This window comes from Saimiri boliviensis, chromosome 4, assembly GCF_048565385.1.
Source record: "Saimiri boliviensis isolate mSaiBol1 chromosome 4, mSaiBol1.pri, whole genome shotgun sequence".
Classification (NCBI taxonomy): Eukaryota; Metazoa; Chordata; class Mammalia; order Primates; family Cebidae; genus Saimiri; species Saimiri boliviensis.
Genome location: NC_133452.1, coordinates 97,045,842 through 97,067,325, shown reverse-complemented (window position 1 = coordinate 97,067,325; position 21,484 = coordinate 97,045,842). Strand labels below are relative to the sequence as shown.

The window sequence follows — 21,484 nt, the reverse complement described above, 5'->3', positions numbered from 1 at the left end:
ATGAATTAAATTCCAACTAAGAACTCATGCAGAGAGCCAGGAGGAAATTCTGGACTGTGTTTAGACCTACCCTCAATCACTGCACCAATGAAGAAGTCACTGGGGCCATAGTAGATGGGGTTGTCCACTGTAGAGTATGGTTTAACAACTTTAGTCCTGCCAAGGTACTTGCCCCCAATGATACCAGAGTTGCGAACAGGAGGCTCAAAGATACTGATCATGTCGGTAGCTAGAAAGTAAGAGAAGACAAATCTGCGGTCTTTGTCTTCTGGGATGGGGGATTCCTAGAAAGGTGAAGAAAAGAGGCTATTATGAAGGTTTATGGTCTGATGTGCAAACCTAAATGCCTATAGGGGCCAGGTATAGGATATAAATGAAGCACTCTGGATTCTTACAATATAAACAAGCCATCTATGGGGAACTCTGGTGTCTCTGGGAAGAGCATGCCTCATCTATGGGAGGCTTCCCAAGGAAGGCTGCACCAACTCAACCCAATTGTTGCCTTGTGAGACTGTAGGCCCAATGTTGCTAGATCTTTCAGTTTTTCTAAATATAAAAATGTGAATTACTATTTTAAACCTCTGATTTTTAAAGTACTGACTCCAACTCTTCTAAAGCACCATGATGCCCAAACAAACAGTATATGAGAACGTATATGTGGGCTACATTCTGATCACAGGCTGCTAGTTTGAGACCTGTTGGCTGACATTATGTTCAACTTCATGAACACTAAGATGATTATATAAGGTTTTGTTTTTTTTTTTTGAGACGGAGTTTGGCTCTTGTTACCCAGGCTGGAGTGCTATGGTGCAATCTTGGCTCACCGCAACCTCCGCCTCCTGGGTTCAGGCAATTCTTCTGCCTCAGCCTCCTGAGTAGCTGGGATTACAGGCACGTGCCACCATGCCCAGCTAATTTTTTGTATTTTTAGTAGAGACGGAGTTTCACCATGTTGACCAGGATGGTCTTGATCTCTTGACCTCGTGATCCACCCGCCTGGGCCTCCCAAAGTGCTGGGATTACAGGCTTGAGCCACCGCGCCCAGCCTAAGGTTTTGGTTTTTAAGCAAATCAATTTATTTAAATATTGTAAAAAATAAAATTGAAAAGATGGGACAGAGTAATAAATCAAAAAAATTGAAAGTGATTCTGAGAAACTACCATATAGACAAGACTTTTTCTAAATCAAATTGCAGAGTGATCACACAACCTCTATGGAAAAAATTCCAGCTCCAACAAACCTTAATACAGATTTGCTTATTCCTGACTAAAATCCTTTCATATTGTAACTGCAGCACATGTTTTCATTAAGACCATGGTATTGTTTATGTAACAATTCCTCATCTATTAAAGAAGTCATTAGATTTTTCTCTTAGTAAAATAATTTTCTCATATCATTCATTCATCTAATAGTCTCCAAATGTTTCAGATTGTATAACCATGTAATAAAAGTATAAATTTTAAATAAACAACCACAATATAGCTAATGAAAATCAAATCACATCACTCCTCTGCTCTCAAATCTTCAAAGAATTCCTATCACACTTAGAATAAAATACAAAGTTCTAAGCACAGGAATACTGGGGGACAGGGGAAGACGATGGTAATGTTTTACCATGGCAGAAAGGGTATTATAAAACTTAAAAAAATATATATATTCTTTTTGGGAATGAGGCTTACATTTATAGAAAAGCTGCATAAATTCTACAGAGAATTCTTATATAGCCATTAGCACGTCTTATATAGCCATTAGCACAATCATCAGAACCAGGAAAATAACAACAGTACAACATTAGTAAATAAATTACGGTCCTTATTCATATTTCACCTATTTCTCACACGATTTTTTATTTCAGGATCCCATCCATGATCCCACATTGCATTTAGTTATTATTTGTCTTTGGTCTCCTCCAATAGGTAATAAGTAATTCCTCAGCCTGCCCATGTCTTTCATGACTTTGACACTTTTGCAGACTACTGATCAATTATTTTGTTGAATGTTCCTCATACATTTCATTTTTGTATTTTTGGCAAAAGTATTCCAGAAAAGATATCATGTTTTTAGTGTATACCAAGGAGTTCATGATATCAATTTGCCTTATTATGGATTACGCTGACCTTGATCACTTGGTTAACAAGGTTTCTGCTGGATTTATTTCCTTAAAGTTACCACATTTTCCTTTGCAATTAATAAACACCTTGGGGGACATGTGTTGAGATTATGGAAATTTCTCCTCAAAGGTTTTCCCACTAATTTTAGTAGCCACTGCTGGATCTTATCTACAACCATGATTGCTGCAGTATGTGCCTAATGACCATTTTTCTACTTCCCACTTTTCTTCTACATGTATTAGCTGAAATTATACTGTATGAAGGAGCTGTCTCTTTGGGGATGAGTATCACTGATGTTGTTTAGAATTACAGGCAAATAATAATAATAATAATAATAATAATAATAATAAACAGACCAACTTTTAGTTGGTTTTGTTTTTAAGTTCTCTGCAGCTTGTTATCTATACTTTCTTGTTTCCTGGACTGCTCCCATCAGCCCACTCCTCTGTCCTTGTTACACCACTGGTTACAGAGCCCTGGCTGGCCCCCGACCTGTCATTTCCACGCTTTTGCCCTCCAGTCACTACATACAGTCTTGGTCTTACATGCAGCTCTCTCAGATATTTCCCTGCCTGGCTTCCTCAGCTATTCACGGGGTCTCTGCTCTACTATGACCTCCTCAGAGAGGCTTTTCCCATTCTTCTACCAATAGGTCAGGGGAAATCATCTGAAAATCACCATGACCAGAATATCATTCTGATATAAATGGGCCCCTTTCCCATCATTCTCTGTCTCATTTTATTTTTTACAGCACATGTTACTACCTATCCTTATACAATATATTTATTTATAGAATGTTAACTAGAATGTAAGCTCCATGAGAGCAAATATTGTTCTCCACTATACCTTTGGTATCTATAATCATATCTAGCCCAGAGTAGTCCTTTAATATTTGTTGAATGATTTAATAATTAAACATATGTTCTATATAAATATAATTTGTGCATTAAAAGGCACAAATAAAAATATCAGAGGCTATAAAATTAATGCACTCATAGTAAATAAAATAAACAGAGGCTGTAATATTTTCTTAACAAACACCACAGATGGTACTGTCTTGCATATCTCTTGGAAGACATTCAGCTGCTTTGAAGATCACAGTTCAAATCATCTTTCTTATGCTCTTCCAAAGCTTTGCCGAATTTCTCAGCCAGTACTCCACTCTCAGCCCCAGAGAGTTTACCAGAATATTTTTACTTAGACACCAATTGCCTACTAGGATTTAGTATACTTTATTTTCTCAGAACACATCCAGTGTCTTTGTCTGACCTCCATGGGACTTAATTACATTTGTCTCTGATCATTTCTCTAGCATACTCCCTTCTTTTTGAATTTCCATATATTTTCTTTTGAAGTCCCCACCTCACTCATAAACCTTTTCCCCATATTGTCAAGCACCCTTTTTTCCTCAAGAACTTTTGTGATGAGTCTAATGAATACATTTTCTATTTCACCAAATAGGTCAGGGTAAAACATCTGAAAATTACCAGGACCAGAATATCATTTCTTTTTCCTGACCATATGAAGATATCCACTATTTTTTACTAATAGTTCTGTTGGGTTTCTTTTAAATCTTTTTACTGTGAGCAGTAACACAGAAAGAAAACTGCAAAAACAAAACAACAATAAAAATACCAAAATGTACAGCCCAAATAATTTTAATAAAGTGAACACCCATATAATCACCATCCAGGTTGAGAAACAGAATGCTGACAGAACCTCCCAATCAATATTCTATCCTTCCCCCATCAAACAGGCCATTGCCTTGAATTGTAAGGCTTTCTTTAGTTTTGCTACAAAGCAGGCATCCATAAAGCTTTGTTTTGTCTGGTTTTTAATCTTCATATAAATGAAATTACATAATATGTATGCATTCTTTTGTGTCTGAATTGTCACACTGAAGCTTAGGTTTATGTAATTTAGCCATGTTGTTCTTAGTAGCTGTTGTTCATTAATTTTCATTGAACAAAATTCAAATTATGACACAAATATGCCATAATTTATCCATTCTCCTGTAGGTAGATATTTAGGTCTGTTTTTGCTATTATGAATTATCCTACTATAAACATTCTTACCTTTTGGTGCACATATATTGCACCCTTAGCACATCTAGTTTATATGATTATGCCAAACTGTTTCACAAAGCGGGTATACTCACTTAGTAAAGAGTATGAGAGTTGCTATGGTTCCACATTCTCACCAACATATTAATGATTCTGATGGATGGGTAGAGGCAACTCACTATGATTGTAATCTGCATTTCTTTGATTACTAACAAAGCCGAGCAACTTCTCATATGTACGTATTTTTAAAGACAGAGTCTCTGTTGCCTAGGCTGGAGTGCAGTGGCAGGATCATGGTTCACTGTAGCTTCAAACTCTTGTGCTTGAGTGATCCTTCTGCTTTAGTTTCCTAAGCAGCTGGGATTATAGGCATATGCCACCATGCCCAACTAATTTATTTATTTATTTTTATCTTTGTAACAATAGAGTCTCATTATGTTTCCCAGGCTGGTGTTGAACGGCTAGCTTCAAGCGATCTTCCTGCCTCAGCCTCCCAAAATGCTGGGAAAACATGTGTGAGTCACTGCACCTGGCCCTTCTTATATGTTTAGTTGCCTCTTGGATATCCTCTTTTGTAAAATGCCTGTTCAAGTTTCTCGCTCATTTTTCTTAATGTTTTCAGAGTGTTCTTTATATATTCTAAATATAAGATCTTGGTTGATTTCTGTATTAAACATCTGCTCCCACTCAAAGCTTGCCTTTTTAAATTCTCTTAATGGTGTTTTTTGGAAGAACAGAAATTCTTTACCTTAATGCAGTCAAATTTTTCCATTTATTTTTATTTATTTATTTATTTATTTTGGAGACAGAGCCTCGCTCTGTCACCCAGGCTGAAGTGAAGTGGCGTGATCTTGGCTCACTGCAACCTCCGCCTCCCAGACACAAGTGATTCTCCTTCCTTAGCCTCCCAAGTTGCTGGGACTGCAGGCGTGGGACACCATGCCCAGCTAATGTTTTTGTATTTTTAGCAGAGACAGGGTTTCACCATGTTGGTCATGCTGGTCTCAAACTCCTGAGCTCAGGCAATCCACCTGCTTTGGTCTCCCAAAGTGTTGGAATTACAGGCATGAGCCAAGGCACCTGGCCATGTATCCCTTTTTAAAACATGACTGTTTTTTGTATCCCACTAAATAAATCTTTTCCTACTATAATGTTAAGATTATTTATTGCTAAGAAGTGCTATTGTTTTGCCTTTCACATTTAGATTTTCTATCTACCTAGACTTAATTTCCACTTTTGGTGTGAGATGGAGGTCAATTTTTATTCTTTTTTGTTACATGAATATCTAATTATTCTGATATCATTTATTAGAAAGACCTTCCTCTCCCAGGCCCTCTGCAGTGCTGTATTTGTCACATGTCTTTTTCTGGTCGTCTATTCTATTCCATTAGTTTGTCTATCCTTGAACCAATAATAACATGTTGTTTTAATTATTGCAACTTTTAATACAGCGTGGTATTTTGTTGAGAAAATCCACTGATCTTGTTCTTCTCTAAAAGTATCTTGGCTATTCCTGGTGCTTTGCACCTCCACATATATTATATAATCAATTTGTCAAGCTCTGTAAAAATAAAAACATTTTGAGATTTTTGACTGTAATTACTTTTAAACCATAGATCAATTTTGGGGAAATATTTTTATAATACTGAATTTTCTAACCAGTGAACATAGGATATCCCTTCATTTATTTAGGTCATCTTAATTTTCTCTCAATAATATTTTAGGTGTTACAGATATGTAGTACAGTTATGTAACACCTAAAATATTATTCAAAGGAATTTGAGTTATACCTAGGAGTTTAATATTTTTGATGTTACAATAAACAGTATTTTTTAACTTTATGTTTTATTTGTTGCCATTTGTATATTGACTTCCCTAATGTAGAAGGTGGATTATTTTCTATAAATACAATTGTTCATTTTAGATAAGGACAATTTTATTTTTTTCTCTTCAGTCTTTATATTTGTTTATTCCTTCCTGTTTTCCTGTTCTAGGTAGGACTTCCAGACAAGAAGGGCTGATAGCAGTCCTGCCTTGTTCCTAATCTCAGAAAGTACCCTTTCAGCATTTCATCACCAAGCAAGCTGTTTGCAGTAGACTTTTCATGTATACCCTTTATCAAATTAAGGAAACTCCCTTTCATTATCTTTTTATTAAGATTTTATTGGTTTTTGTTTTTTACTTTTTCAAAACTTTTACTTTAGGTTCAGAAGTATATGTGAGTTTTGTTTTAAAATCATATTAGATTGATTTTAGCAAATGCTTTTCAAAATCTAATTTTTCTCTTTTATTCTGTTAATGTGATGATTTTTGAAAACTGAAACAGACTTTTTTGTTTATTTCTCATTTTTTGCTGAAATTCTCAATCTTATTCTTTATTTCCTTAAACACGGTAAACAAAGGTTTAGGTTTTTTTTTTAAGTTTCAGGTTTTTTCAAATTTTAAATTTTATTTTATTTGTAGATGGAGTCTTGCTCTGTCACCCAGGCTGGAGTGCACAGGCACAATCTTAGCTCACTGAAACCTCTGCCTCCCAAGTTCAAGCGATTCTCATGTATCAGCCTCCTGAGTATCTGGGATTACAGGCGTGTGCCACCATGCCTGGATAATTTTTGTATTTTTTTAGCAGAGACGGGGTTTCAGCATGTCAGCCAGGCTGGTCTCAAACTCCTAACCTCAAGTGATCCGCCTGCCTTGGCCTCCCAAAGTGCTGGGATTACAAGTGTGAGCCACTGCACCCAACTAAAATTTAAGTTTCATAATGCCAGTATCTGAAGTCCCTATAGGTATATTCTATTGTCTCTTATTTCTGGTCATTTCCTTCATGTTATCTTGTGTCTGAACATTGTATTATTAATATTGTTTTTGTGAGTGAGTGCCATACATTGTATTTTTTAAACTGCAGAAATAAATTGAAGCCTCAAATGATGTCATGTGCAGGGAATTTGTTTGCTTCTGACAGTCACCCACCTGGGGTTATTAGAATCCAGGTTAGAATCTAGGATCACCTTAATTTCTGATTTGTAAAACTGAGACAATCAGGGACTATGATAATTCAAAGCCAGACAATAGTCCCTTCAAAGATTAGCTACAGACAGAGGAAGGCACTGAGGGTTTACCAGGAGCTTCTGCCTTTGACAGACCCTAAATAGATTCCAATGTTTGTCCTAACCGGTGGGTCTTCTGGAATCAGCAAATACACCTAGTGGAAAAATGGCCACAAATGTCAGGTTCACTTCTGTGGTTCTCATTGTTCCCCTGGTTCTTGCTCTGATTCTTCACATCTTGCTAGTTGTTCAGCACCTTCAAGTGGTAACACACACACACACACACACACACACACACACACACACACACACACACCAGCAAGAGGGCTGACCTAAATTATTTGGTCCATCATTGCTAGAAATAGAAGTCCTCTGTAAACACTTCGACTTTTTGTGATATATCATGTTTGACCAGGTTATCTGTTAAGTACAGAAGGCTAAAGTCAGTAGAAATTTATCCTTTCTCCTCATTTAGCAATATCTATCATTATTCATAGCTATTTTTGTAATCAAATCTGTATTAATTTTTCCAGGTTTTTTGGGTATCAAAGGTAAGCTTACAATTTTTCAGATTCCAGACTCGTATGAGTTCCTTTCACTTTTCTAACCCTCAGTATTAAACTGGTTCTTCATCAAAAGAATACTGGGTTGAAAGCCAGAAGGCTGAGTTCTAGTCCTACCCCTGTCTAAGTAGCACTGGGACCTGGGACAAGCCAATTAGCCTTTCTGTTTCTTAAGCTCTGAAACATAAAATGAGTAAAATATTGTATTGTCTTACTCATGGATAATGTGTGCAGAAACAAATTCTTTTGCCTATTGAACGAACAGTTACTGAGACCTATAAAGTCTAGAGAGATGTGATTCCTGCCCTTAAGAAGTTATAGTTACCACATCATAATTCAACAAGCCACTTGAATTTTAACAGGAACTGAAAGAATCGAGTACTACAAAACTGTTATTGGTCAGAATTCTTATGGCATGAGTGTTCTAGTTGGCCGACAGTTTGCTAGAACTCCCTTTTGTTGTTTTCTTAAAAATTTTTGTTTTTAGCCAGAACTCCCTTTCTATTTAAGCTTTGTGGAATAGTTTTCTAAAATACATTATTCAGTTGTGTTTACCTTAGTTTTTATCTTTTCAAATATATGTACAGAGTTTGAAAAGTCACCTGACACCCCCTACCCCTAGCTCCTTATTCCTATTCCCAGAAATAACTTATTTCAACTTCTGCTGTTTATGCCCGTGTTTCTAATATAATGGTTATGTTCCTATATTACATTTTTTCCATTTTAAAGACATTCTACTTTGAATTTCTATCAGTAATTTATCTTATATAATTCAGCTAATTAATGGGATATGCAGGATTCGAGTGTATATCTATTTCCAACTCCATGCTCTTAACTATTAGTCATTTAACCTCTCAAGAGATCAAGCAAGATATCACAGGTAAATGCTAAAATTTACTAAGACATGGTCTCTAACCTCAAGGAAATCACACTACACTGAAAAGGCACACAGATACACATATGGTATGAATATCAAGCAATTTCATAGTTATATAATAAAAGAGGCAAAAGGTTTATCAACATTTGAGATGTAGGAATGAGAGATTAATGATCTAAGAAAGATTCTTGAGTTAGGTCTTGGTTTAGGGACACCATACTTAATACTATCCAACCTCTCTGGAGACTGGGTACTAGATACAATGGTGGGTTGAGTAAACACATAATTCTGACAGCTGTTAATCTACAGCTTACAGACAAAATAAACAATTGTACACAGTACTGAGATAGAAGAGAATCTTTAGTATATAAAAATTAGCCTTACCAATGCAGCCAAATAACGAAGCACCTTGTTATCATTCACCAGCATTTTAATAATATCTTTTTTTGGAGCTTTTGGAATGAGAGCAAAGCAATTCTGAGCAGAATCTTCCACTAGTCCATAACCATTATAAGGAGGTAACTCCTGGAGATATATAGGAAGCAAGAAGTAAGCTAGATGCTCCTTGTGTTAAAATTACATTAAAGGTAACTATTAAGTTTCAAAAAACAAAACTAAACAAAACTAAACAAAACAAAACCTAGGAAACACTCAAATACATTTTTCTACATAAACAAATATAGTTAGAAAAATATCATGTATCCTCTTCTCTCTTTATGGATTTTGCATCATGTTCACTGATCACAGAAGTAACTGATGATACTCTAAAGTAACGCCCAGAGATACAGAGAAACTATTGCTGATGTCTGTTGATCCCTTACTACCAAAGCAGGACCAAGTTCCACGCCAGTCCCAGTGCAGATGACCCCTGTAGTCATCCTAGCACAGGTCTGTCTATGACCTCTTTGCTCTAGGATGTAGACTCACCCTAGCAGACCTGGAAACTGTTTCCTCAGTTTACCCAAAGTAAGAAAGAGAGTGTGTGTGTATCTGTGTGTGTTTGTGTATATGTGATGGAATTGGGGGAAAGATGGTAAGAACTTGATTCAAGCTACTTTTTCTCCTACTTACCTCCATATTTCTAATATTTTTATTTCTTGATTTCTGCCTCACAGAACAGGATGACAACTATGGTTTTTTGAGAACTCAGATCACTTGTCCACACAGGACCCCCTTTCTTAGTGAAGAAGCTCAACTTCGGGAATCGTTTTTCAAATATGAAGGTTATTTAATGAGTTTGTGTGAAAATATAGGTTGAGCTTATATGTTTCATCCTGACTTCATGAAGAGCTTGAAGCATCACTGTAGGATGCTAAGATTTCTTTCTCTAAAAACCTTAGGCCAAAGACTAAGTCTTTATCCTCCTCATCTAATTTTAGGCAAACATCAGCAGGGTTATTTTTTCCTGACTCCTCTTTGCTATGCTTTCTCAGGAAATTTAGCTTGTAGCATATATTTTCACTTGTATATACCACCACAAAACCTTTTACTATATTATATTCAGGCACTTGAAGTCCATATATTCCCCAGTATCATCCATAACAGAGTATGTCTTCAACAACAAAGGACTATTAAATTTGTCCACGGCATACTACTTGAAACACTGACCTCAAAATCACTTGCTGGGATTGTAGTTAATGTGATCATCATGGCTAGAATATGACTAGTGGATTTAGCAGATAGAAAATGACCTAATTTGCTTCAATTGCAAAACCACTCCTCAGTGAATTTATAGGTTACTATGGACAGAGCCTGAGCTGACAGCCGAAATGCTAAGCGTTTGAGTTTTCTCTGGAGGCTAGGCAGAAACTGCAAAGTGGTGGTCTCTGAACTTGCTGTGCATTTGTACCAACAACACACAATGACAGCATCCTGGTTGGAGGGGGCTAGCAGTGCAGGCACTGAGGGTTGAAGGATTTTACAACAAGAAGACAGCTATAAAGACTTTGGGCCTTCTTCTCAAATTCCTATTGGATTTTAACAGACTTTACCTGTTTTTCCTGAATCATACCTCACTTTCCCTGCCTGAAACAAAGATCTTTCCTAAATATCAATCTATATGTATGATATCCTGGCACCTTGCCTCTTATATACTTCAAGCTACTTACTGCCTGGGTGACTCCTGTTCTAAAGTAGATGAACATGCATCTGACTATGTGTATCATCACTCCTAGATACTCCTGCTCATATGATCCACTTACCAGAGTTTCTGCCTCCACATTTTCAACCAAGCTAGTAGTACACATGAAACCCCCAGAGTACCATAACCTTTAGATACTGCTTTCAGGGGCAGTCTCCATAGCAGATTACCTCTCCTACTTTTGGTTTATTACTTTTCCCTACCAGCGTGCCTCCAGATGGAGCCAGCCTGAAAGAAAACACATCTGGCTATTGGATTTATGTTTACTTATTCCTGGTCTAGCAGAGAAGCTTGACTTAGAAATGCCATGACTCGAATTGAATATATCCATTTCATATCTACTTCTATCCCTTCATCGGCTTGGCTCTGGCTTTATCCCTATAGACTGCTACAAATTCCTATCCCTGGTTTTCATTTATGTTATTTATGGTTAAAATGACTGAGGTGTAATGACTAAAAAGTGTTTGCTGATTGGTAATTGGCATTCTATTGGTAATTGGCATTCTATTCATCTCCAACAAATTGCATGGACAGGTGGAATTTGTTTATTATAGAGCTATTTATTATAGAGAAAGTACTGGAAAGAAACTGACCAAACACTATAATTAATGTGCCATATGTATAAATGTTTTATTATGTAGAATTAGTTTTATTATACAAAAGGGCTGGGATAGAGCAAATAACCAACCAGTAGTTCTTCAGTTCCCTTTGCTCTTTATCCAGGCCTTCCCTCTCTCTTCTTTATTTCAAGGTAGGTTAGGTGAAAAAAAAAAAAGATGATAGTAATGAGGATGGGGAACAGAGGTAGTCTAAGATTCAAAAGCTTTCATTGGCTCAAAAGATAGATCAGGCCGGTGCAGTGGCTCATGCCTGTAATCCCAGCACTTTGGGAGGCCAAGATAGGTGGATCACCTGAGGTAGGGGATTTGAGACTAGCCTGGCCAACATGGTGAAACCCCATCTCTATTAAAAATACAAAAATTGGCTGGGTGTGGAAGCACAACCTGTAGTCCTAGCTACTGAGGAGGCTGAGGCACAAGAATTGCTTGAACCTGGGAGACGGAGGTTGCAGCGAGTCGAGTGTGCATCGCTGCATTCCAGCCTAAGACACAGAGAAAGATCCTGTCTTAAAAAAAAAAAAAAAAAAAAAAAAAAAAGCCAAAGTCCTTTCACTACTTTCACTAAGAAAAGGGCATCACTATGTTGCAATCTTTCCCTGTTCTACCTCCTGGTTTTATCTGTAAACTGAAGTGGGGAAATAGTTTCCTTGATTAAAATCTAAATCTGTTCTTACAGTACTTTTCCCTGTGCACTGCGTTAAATGCTGCCAAAAAACTTAAAGGCGAAGTGTTTATAATGATTCTTTCCTTTTCTTTTCATAATCTATATATACCAGGAGAGGGTTTATCATCATTTTTAATCAATGAACACATCATTGATAAAGAAATCTATCAGAGAAAAAACTGACAGCAAGAGGTATTATCACGCACACTTCCTTCCAGAAATTGTATTTCCTCTCAGAATTCACAGCATATCAAAATACAAATTGTTTCTATAAAACATTGTTTCTAAAAGTCTTGCCTAAGACATCACTTCCTTTAACACCTTCATAGCCAATTTTCTTCAGTCCAGTTTAAGAAACATAGATACCTCGTATTTATTAGGCACTGTATTAAGTACTATGAGAAAAAGATGAATAGGACATAGTCCCTGGCCTCAGGGAAGTTACAATCTAGTACAAAAGATTCACAAGCAGATGATTTAATATAACAGAGAAGTGCTAGTGGAGGGAGGCAGAGAATACCCCAGGAATAGAGATGAGAGGCTTTTAGCCCTCCCTGAGCTTTAGAAAAGACTTCTTGGAGAAGAAGCCTTACACTGGGTACCAGAGGATAAAAGAGTTGCATGTAAGAACATCAGAAAAGTGGTTCAAGGAGGAGGAGCACAAGCAAAAGTAAAGCAAGTTGCTGTACTGGCACAGGTAACTCAGTATGAATGGAGACCAAGTGCAAGCAAGAGGAGCAGCTGCTGGAGGGGAAGGCAGAGGCCTGGCTGGAGGCACTCCATCATTCCATCATTTTATTCATGCTTTTCTTTTAAGGAGGAAGGGCCCAGTGACATTTTACACACACAGTAGTCTTAATTGTATGAATGGATGTATTTTTCATACATCCATTTCATGAATGGATGTAATTTATTTTGTCAAGATCTCCTCACACTTGTAAATAAATAATGCTACAATACACATTCTTCCACCTATGTTTTTAGAATTCCCAAAGTATATTTTCTAGGTAAAAGATATGCCATATATATATATATATATATATATATATATATATACACACACACATATATATATAGCATATATATATCAAATATATCTATATAGATAGATACAGAAATATATATATATTTTTAATTCCTGACTTCAAACGATCCACCTGCCTGGCCTCCCAAAGTGCTTGGATTACAGATGTGAATCACTGCACCCAGCCAGAAAATATGCAATATTTTATTTTGAAAAAAATAAAAATGACAACAAACAGCCCTTCAGAAAGTTTACTCTGATTGGCTTTTCTATAAACAGTATGTAAAAAAATCCCATTTCTGGAAACATGCAGCCAGCTCAGACGGTCAGGGGACTTAACCCCCTCGGTGCTCTGTTTTGGGTCCTGTGCTTACCTCATTCCTCCTGCAACCCACGGTCCAAGAGAGCCCTGCCAGATGTTGGGGCGCCATGGGTAGTCGATGCAAATTTGAGCAGCAGCTACCACTGAGCATGGCAAGTTGCCGCAGGGATGTGGGCAGGAGTTTGGACTAATGCCAACAGGATGACCATCCCACAGAGGGAGGCAGAGTTGAAAGCAGGGAAACAGACCATGGGGCCTGGCAGGCCCCACCTCCGCAGAACTCAAACTGAAGCCCTCCCTAGAGAGCTTGGCAGCAAATACACCAGCCTGATCCCAACCAGGAAGATCAAGCTCTGGGAGAGACGCCATTGGGAAGGTGCGGCCAATGCCACCTGCAAACAAACTCCAGGGAAGGACCACCCACCCAGTAACCTAACTGAACCCGAGAGGGCCCAGCAACACCCTCTAAAGGCCAAAAAAGATAACAGCTCCAACCTCAACAGAAAAAAAGTCCACTCAGAGACGACACCTGAAATCACCAACTTCAACATTGAAGGGAGATAAATTCACAAAGATGGGAAAAAAACAGTGCAAAAAGGATGAAACCATCAAGGAACAGAACACCTCTTCTCCTCCCAGGAATCAGAACTCCTCACCATCAAGGGAACAACAACAACAAAAAAACAGAGACTGAATCTGACAAATTGGCAGAAACAGGCTTAAGAAGGTAGATAATAACAAACTTCTCTGAGTTAAAACACCATGTTCTAACCCAATGCAAAGAAACTAAGAATCTTGAAAAAAGGTTAGACGAAATGCTAACCAGAATAATCAGCTTAGAAAAGAACATAAACAACTTGATGGAGCTGAAAACACAGCACAAGAACTTTGCAAGGCATACACAAGTTTCAACAGCTGAATCGATCAAGCAGAAGACAGAAGAAGTTGAAACCCTGAATACACCGATAACAAGGTCTGAAGTTGAGGCAGCAATTAATAGCCTACCAACCAAAAAAAGTCCAGGTCCAGACGGGTTTACAGCTGAATTCTACCACTCCTTCTGAAACTATTCCAAACAATCCAAAAAGAGGGAATACTCCCTAACTCTTTCTATGAGACCAACATCATCCTGATACCAAAATCTGGCAGAGTCATAACTAAGAAAGAATACTACAGGGCAATATCCATGATGAACAGTGATGCAAAAATCTTCAATAAAATACCAGCAAACCAAATCCAAAAGCATATCAAAAAGCTTATCCACCAGGATCAAGCAGGCTTCATACCGGAAATGCAAGGCTGGTTTAACACACACAAATCTATAAATGTAATTCACCACATAAACAGAACCAAAGACAAAAACCACATGATTATCTCAATAGATGCAGAGAAGGCCTTCCACAAAATTCAACAGCCCTTTCTGCTAAAAACTCTCAATAAACTAGGTATCGACAGAATGTATCTCAAAACAATAAAAGCTATTTACAACAAACCCATAGCCAATATCATACTGAATGGGCAAAAATTAGAAGCATTCCCTTTAAAAAGTGGCACTAGACAAGAATGCCCTCTCTCACCACTCCTATTCAATATAGAACTGGAAGTTCTAGCCAGAGCAATTAGGCAAGAAAAAGAAATAAAGGGCATTCAATTAGGAAAAGAAGTCAAATTGTCCGTGTTTGCAGACGACATGATCGTATATTTAGAAGACCCCATCATCTCAGCCCAAAACCTTCTTAAGCTGATAAGCAACTTCAACAAAAGTCTCAGGATACAAAATCAATGTGCAAAAATCACAAGCATTCCTATACACTAATAACAAACAGATCGCCAAATCATGAGCAAACTCCCATTTACAATTGCTACAAAGAGAATAAAATACCTAGGAATACAACTAACAAAGGAGGTAAAAGATCTTTTCAAGGAGAACTACAAACCACTGCTCAAGGAATTTAAGAGAGGACACAAACAGATGGAAAAACATTCCATGCTCATGGTTAGAAAGAATCAATACTGTGAAAATGGCCATACTGCCCAAAGTAATTTATAGACTCAACGCTATCTCTATCAAGCTACCTATAACCCTCTTCACCAAACTGGAAAAAAAACACCTTAAACTTTATATGGAACCAAATGAGGGCCCACGTAGCCAACTCAATTCTAAGCAAAAAGAACAAAGCCAGAGGCATCACACTACTGGACTTCAAACTATACTACAAGGCTACAGTAATCACAACAGCATGGTACTGGTACCAAAACAGAGATACAGACCAATGGAACAGAACAGAAGCAACGCCACACATCTACAAGCATCTGATCTTTGAAAAACCTGACAAAAGCAATGGGGAAAGGATTCCCTGTCTAATAAATGGTGTTGGGAAAACTGGCTGGCCATATGCAGAAAGCTGAAACTGGACCCCTTCTTTACACCTTATAAAAAAATCAACTCCAGACGGATTAAAGATTTAAACATAAGAACGAACACCATAAAAACCCTAGAAGAAAACCTAGGCAAAACCATTCAAGACATAGGCACAGGCCAGGACTTCATGACTAAAACACCAAAAGCAATGGCAACAAAGGCCAAAATAGACAAATGCGACCTAATTAAACTTAAGAACTTCTGCAAAGCAAAAGAAACAATCATTAGAGTAAACTGGCAACCAACAGAATGGGAAAAAATTTTCACAATCTACCCATCAGACAAAGGGCTAATATCCAGAATCTATAAAGCACGAAAGCAGATTTACAGGAAACAAACAAACAAACCCATTCAAAAGTGGGTGAAGGATATGAACAGACACTTTTCAAAAGAAGACAAATATGTGGACAGCAAACATAGGAAAAATGCTCATCATCACTGGTCATTAGAGAAACGCAAATCAAAACCATGTTGAGAGGCCATTTCACGCCAGTTAGAATGGCGGTTGTTAAAAAATCTGGAGACAACAGATGCTGGAGAGGATATGGAGAAAAAGGAACACTTTTACACTGTTGGTGGGAGCGTAAATTAGTTCAACCATTGTGGAAGATAGTGTAGCGATTCCTCAAGGATCTAGAAATAGAAATTCCATTTGACCCAGCAATCCCTTTACTGGGTATATAGTCAAAGGGTATAGATCATTCTATCATAAAGACACATGCACACATATGTTCACTACGGCACTGTTTACAATAGCAAAGACCTGGAACCAACCCAAATGCCCATCAATGATAGACTGGACAAGGAAAATGTGGCACATCTACACCATGGAATACTATGCAGTCATAAAAAATGATGAGTTATTGTCCTTTGTAGAGACATGGATGAACCTAGAAACCATCATTCTCAGCAAATTGACACAAGAACAAAAAAACCAAACACCACATGTTTTCACTCATAGGCGGTGATGAACAATGAGAACACTTGGGTACACAGGAAGGGAACAACGCTCACAAGGCTAGGTGGGGGGGTGGGGAGGAGGGGGAGGGATAACACCAGGAGAAATGCCTGATGTAGGCAATGGCAACGGTGATGGAGACAGCAAACGACCATGGCATGTATGTACCTATGCAACAATCCTGCAGGATGCAGGATGGGCACATGTACCCCAGAGCCCAAATACAATTAAAAAAAAGAAAAAAGAAAAATGCCATTTCTTCATATAGGGCAAACACTAGATATGGTGAATCCTTTAAAATTGAACAGACCCAAAAATGTCATTATTTTCTTTCTATTTCATTATCAGTTAGATTGAGGGTCTTTTCATATTTTTTTGCTATTTGTATTTCTTCTTTTGTGAGCTACTGTATTACATATATACTTTGTCCATTTTTTATCAAGTATTCGCATATAAGTCTTTTTTCTTTTTCTTAAATTCCTACCTCAAAAAATTAGTTTTCTAGCCACACTAGCCCATCTGATTACCTGTTTTACTGGAGGTGGTTCCTGCTTGCTCACATCAATACGTGGTAAATCAGCGATTCCAAACTTCTCTTTGTAATACCGTCGAGTAAATGGATCGCAATCATAAATGAAGAAAGTTCTCCCAAGGATAGTGAGTGACTTCCCAACAATGAAGTCTTTAGCAGTAAACCATTCCAACACCTCTTGGTCAGAGATTTCCAGCACACACTGGGGGAAGTTCTCTAATATAAGATGGTGTTAGAGAGAAAAGAAGAAGGAATGAGTGTGGGAAGAAAGCCTTGACACAAAGGGAGTGCAGTCTTTTGCTCTGGACAAGAGTCACGGTCTCTCCTACATTCCCACTAGAACACATGGCTGTGTATTTCCATTTGCTGATAGGACACATATATGATATAGTTTTTGTAATGTCTCTCTCCCATATTCAGCTCAAACTATCACTACAAATTATTAATTTTAGCAAATTAATGATTAGAAGAAATCACTGCAGGAGGAAAGAGCAAATGGCCTTCTATAAGGACAGAGTCTTAGGTCTAGGAAAGATCCAAGTCATTTAGCTCAATTTCTCACCCATTTATCCATTCATCCAACAAATTATTAGTAACCATCTATATCATGTACTAGGTGCACTGCTGAATACTTGGATTACAATAATTAACACTATAGATACAATTCCTGACTTCATGGAGAAAACATTCTTTTTGGTGAGACAGATACTAAAAAATTATACAAATAATGGTTTCATTTCAGTTGTAATCACTGCTATTAGGACAGTGTACACTAGTCCTGGAGGCAGGGGACAGGGACAGTCAATGAGATAATGACAGTAATCCATTCATGTGGGCATAAATAATTTCTAAATGTAGAATAACTCTTGCATTTGTGGAATAATTCCAGTCTTGTCTTACCGTTTCATGAGAACTAAGGATTCACTTGTTTAAGATTGATTACCTGCAGCCTGGCATCCAACGAAATCTTAAGAGTCAATCAGTTCTCGTAGAGTGCCATATCTTATAGCTGTAGCAATAAAGCTTTTGCACAGAACCCTGATCACAAAGGGGGATGAAAAGTAGGTTGATGTTCTCCTAACTGGTAATTACTAAGACTGAAAAACAGGTATAATGCTAAGTTTCTGCTATAATAGGCATAAAAGTTTGAACTCCAGCCCTTGATCATAGCTTTGATTAATAAGATGTTATTGGGGAAATAAGATGTTATTTCCCCAATAACATATCTTATTAATAAAATCTCTACAGTCCAAGAGATCTTTCCCCTATGTCTGTTCCCAACACTACCATCTCCCTTTGATCTTCCCCAGGAAGTGATGGGCAATGGGGGACATAGCTTGTGACTATGTAAACTTCTCTTGGTATACAAGATTCCAGGAGATCTGGTATATTTGTGTGTGCTGTCCAGCCAACTGCCCTTGTTTGCTCAACATATTATTTTTTCATATAATGCTGGATCTGGTTTACTCATATCTTATTTAGGATTTTTGCATATATCTTAAGTGAGAATGACTGTAGCTTTTCTTTCTCATGGTGACTTTGATTTCACTGCCCTTTTTAAATGAAAGAATTAAGAAGTTCTCTTTTCCCCTCTAAAAGGGTTTGTGTTAAGCTTAGAATTATCTGTTCTATAAATGTCTATCAAAAATCTTCTGTAAAATTATATGGATCTGGTGGCTTTTTTGTGGGAAATGTTGAAACTAAATCTATTTTTTAATGGTTGAAGATCTTTTCTATTTCTTCGTAAACAAGTTACACTTTTTAAAAACTTTGCTTATTTTACCTAAGTTTCAAAATTTATTGGCAGAAAGCTGTATATTCTTTTTTTTTTCTTTTTCTTTTTCTTTTTTTTTTTTTTTTTGAGACGGAGTTTCGCTCTTGTTACCCAGGCTGGAGTGCAATGGCGCGATCTCGGCTCACTGCAACCTCCGCCTCCTGGATTCAGGCAATTCTCCTGCCTCAGCCTCCTGAGTAGCTGGGATTACAGGCACGTGCCACCATGCCCAGCTAGTTTTTTGTATTTTTAGTAGAGACGGGGTTTCACCATGTTGACCAGGATGGTCTCGATCTCTTGACCTCGTGATCCACCCGTCTCGGCCTCCCAAAGTGCTGGGATCACAGGCTTGAGCCACTGCGCCCAGCCGTGTATAATTCTTTTATGTTTAATCACTATGGCATTTTAAAGAATGCCTCTTTTCTTTTCCTTTTTTTTTTTTTGACAGAGAGTCTCACTCTGTTGTCCAGCCTGGGGTGCAGTGGCACGATCTCAGCTCACTGCAACCTCTGCCTTCCAGGTTCAAGCAATTCTCCTGCCTCAGCCTCCCAAGTAGCTGGGACTACAACCACGCACCACCACGTTGGGCTAATTTTTGCATTTTTAGTAGAAATGGAGTTTCACCATGTTAGCCAGGCTGGTCTTGAACTCCTAACCTCAAGTGATCCACCCACCTCGGCCTCCCAAAGTGCTGGGATTACAGGTATGAGCCACTGTGCCTGGCCTCTTCATTTTTAATACTGTGCATATGTGCTTTCTTTTGTTTATCCCTTCATAATTCTTGTCTATAGTTTGTCGTTTCATTAGTCCTTTCAAGAAAATGACTTTTGACAAATCTTCTCTGTTATCTATGTTTTCAATTTCATTATTTTCAGGCTCTTATTTTATGATTTCCTTCCTTTTAATTTCTTAATATTTTAATTTTAAAATATTTAGATTTCTAACTTTTTAAGAAATATGTGTAACTTGTCATCTTTCTTTTGTCTTAAGCATTTAAAGCTATACGTTTTTCTCCAAGTACGTCTTTAATAAAGCTAAAAATTTTAAGAGTTTTTGCTACCATTCAGTTCTATGTATTTTCTAACAATATTTTTTTTACTCATGGGTGATTTGAAAATATGTTTTTCAATTTCCAAATATATGGTTTTTTCAAGTTATATTTCCAAAATTGACTTCTAACTTAATTTTGTTGAAATCAGAAAATATGGTATATGACATCTAGCCTTAAAATTTCTTAGGACTGATTTTTACAGATGTTCTATTTGTGTTTGAAAAGAATTATAATCTTCTAGGTGCTGGGTGAGTATATATATATATATGCTTATCAAATGAATAATTATATTATTCAAGTCTTATACATGTTTATTGGTTTGTTTTTTTGATCTAACAACTATTGAAAGAAATATTTTAATGACTCCCACTACTACGGTGTATTTTCCAGTCTCTTTGTATAACAGTGTTATAAATTTTTCCTATATTTTGAATCCACGTTATTCAAGTTTAGAATTATTGTATTTTCCTAGTAAATACAATATTCTTGCAATAGGTAATGATCCTCTATCTCAATCAAAGCTTTTTGCCCAAATGTCTATTTGTATTATACTAATATAGCTTCATCAGTTGTTTTATACCTCATGAGTTTCTTTTGCTATTTATTTGTTGATCTTTTTATCCTTTCTATGTGCCTATATCTTAAGTATGTTTTTAAATACATTGTTGGTGGGAGCATAAATGAGTTCAACCATGACAGAAAGCAGTGTGGTGATTCCTCAAACACCTAAAAATAGAACTACCCATTTGACCCAGCAATTCCATTACTGGGTATATCTCCAAAGGAAAAAAAATCATTCTATCATAAAGAAAAATGCAAGCATGCACTACTCACAATAGCGAAGATACAGAATCAACCTAAATGCCCATCAGTGACAGATTGGATAAAGAAAATGCTGTACATATACACCATGGAATGCCATACAGCCATAAAAAAGAATGAGATCATGTCCTGTGCTGGAACATGGATGGAGCTGAAGGACATTATCCTTAGGAAACTTACACAGGAACAGAAAATCAAGTACCACATGTTCTCACTTATATGTAGAAGTTAAATGATGGGAGCACATGGACACATGGGAGGGAACAGTACACACTGGGGCCTATTGGAGGATGAGGGTGGGAGGAGGGAGAGGATCAGGAAAAATAACTGGTGGGCATTAGGCTTAATACTTGGGAGACAAAATAATCTGTACAACAAACCCCCATGACACAAGCTCACCTATATAACAAACCTGCACATGTACTCCTGAACTTAAAATAAAAGTTAAAAAAATAACATTTTTCAAACTTATTATATATTTAATCCTATCATCC

General features: G+C 37.2%; 1 protein-coding gene across 3 annotated transcripts in view; it reads right to left on the bottom strand.

Moving 5' to 3' along the window:
* EFHC1 (EF-hand domain containing 1) overlaps positions 1-21,484 on the bottom strand; it is a 66,031-nt gene that overhangs the window by 13,833 nt on the left and 30,714 nt on the right. For all 3 annotated transcript variants that reach the window (XM_003923115.4, XM_074397895.1, XM_074397896.1), the window contains 3 exons: positions 17,339-17,559; positions 9,046-9,186; positions 71-284 (listed from right to left, as the gene is read on the bottom strand). In XM_003923115.4, coding sequence (XP_003923164.1) covers positions 71-284; positions 9,046-9,186; positions 17,339-17,559 — 576 coding nt within the window. The remainder of the gene's footprint in view (positions 1-70; positions 285-9,045; positions 9,187-17,338; positions 17,560-21,484) is intronic.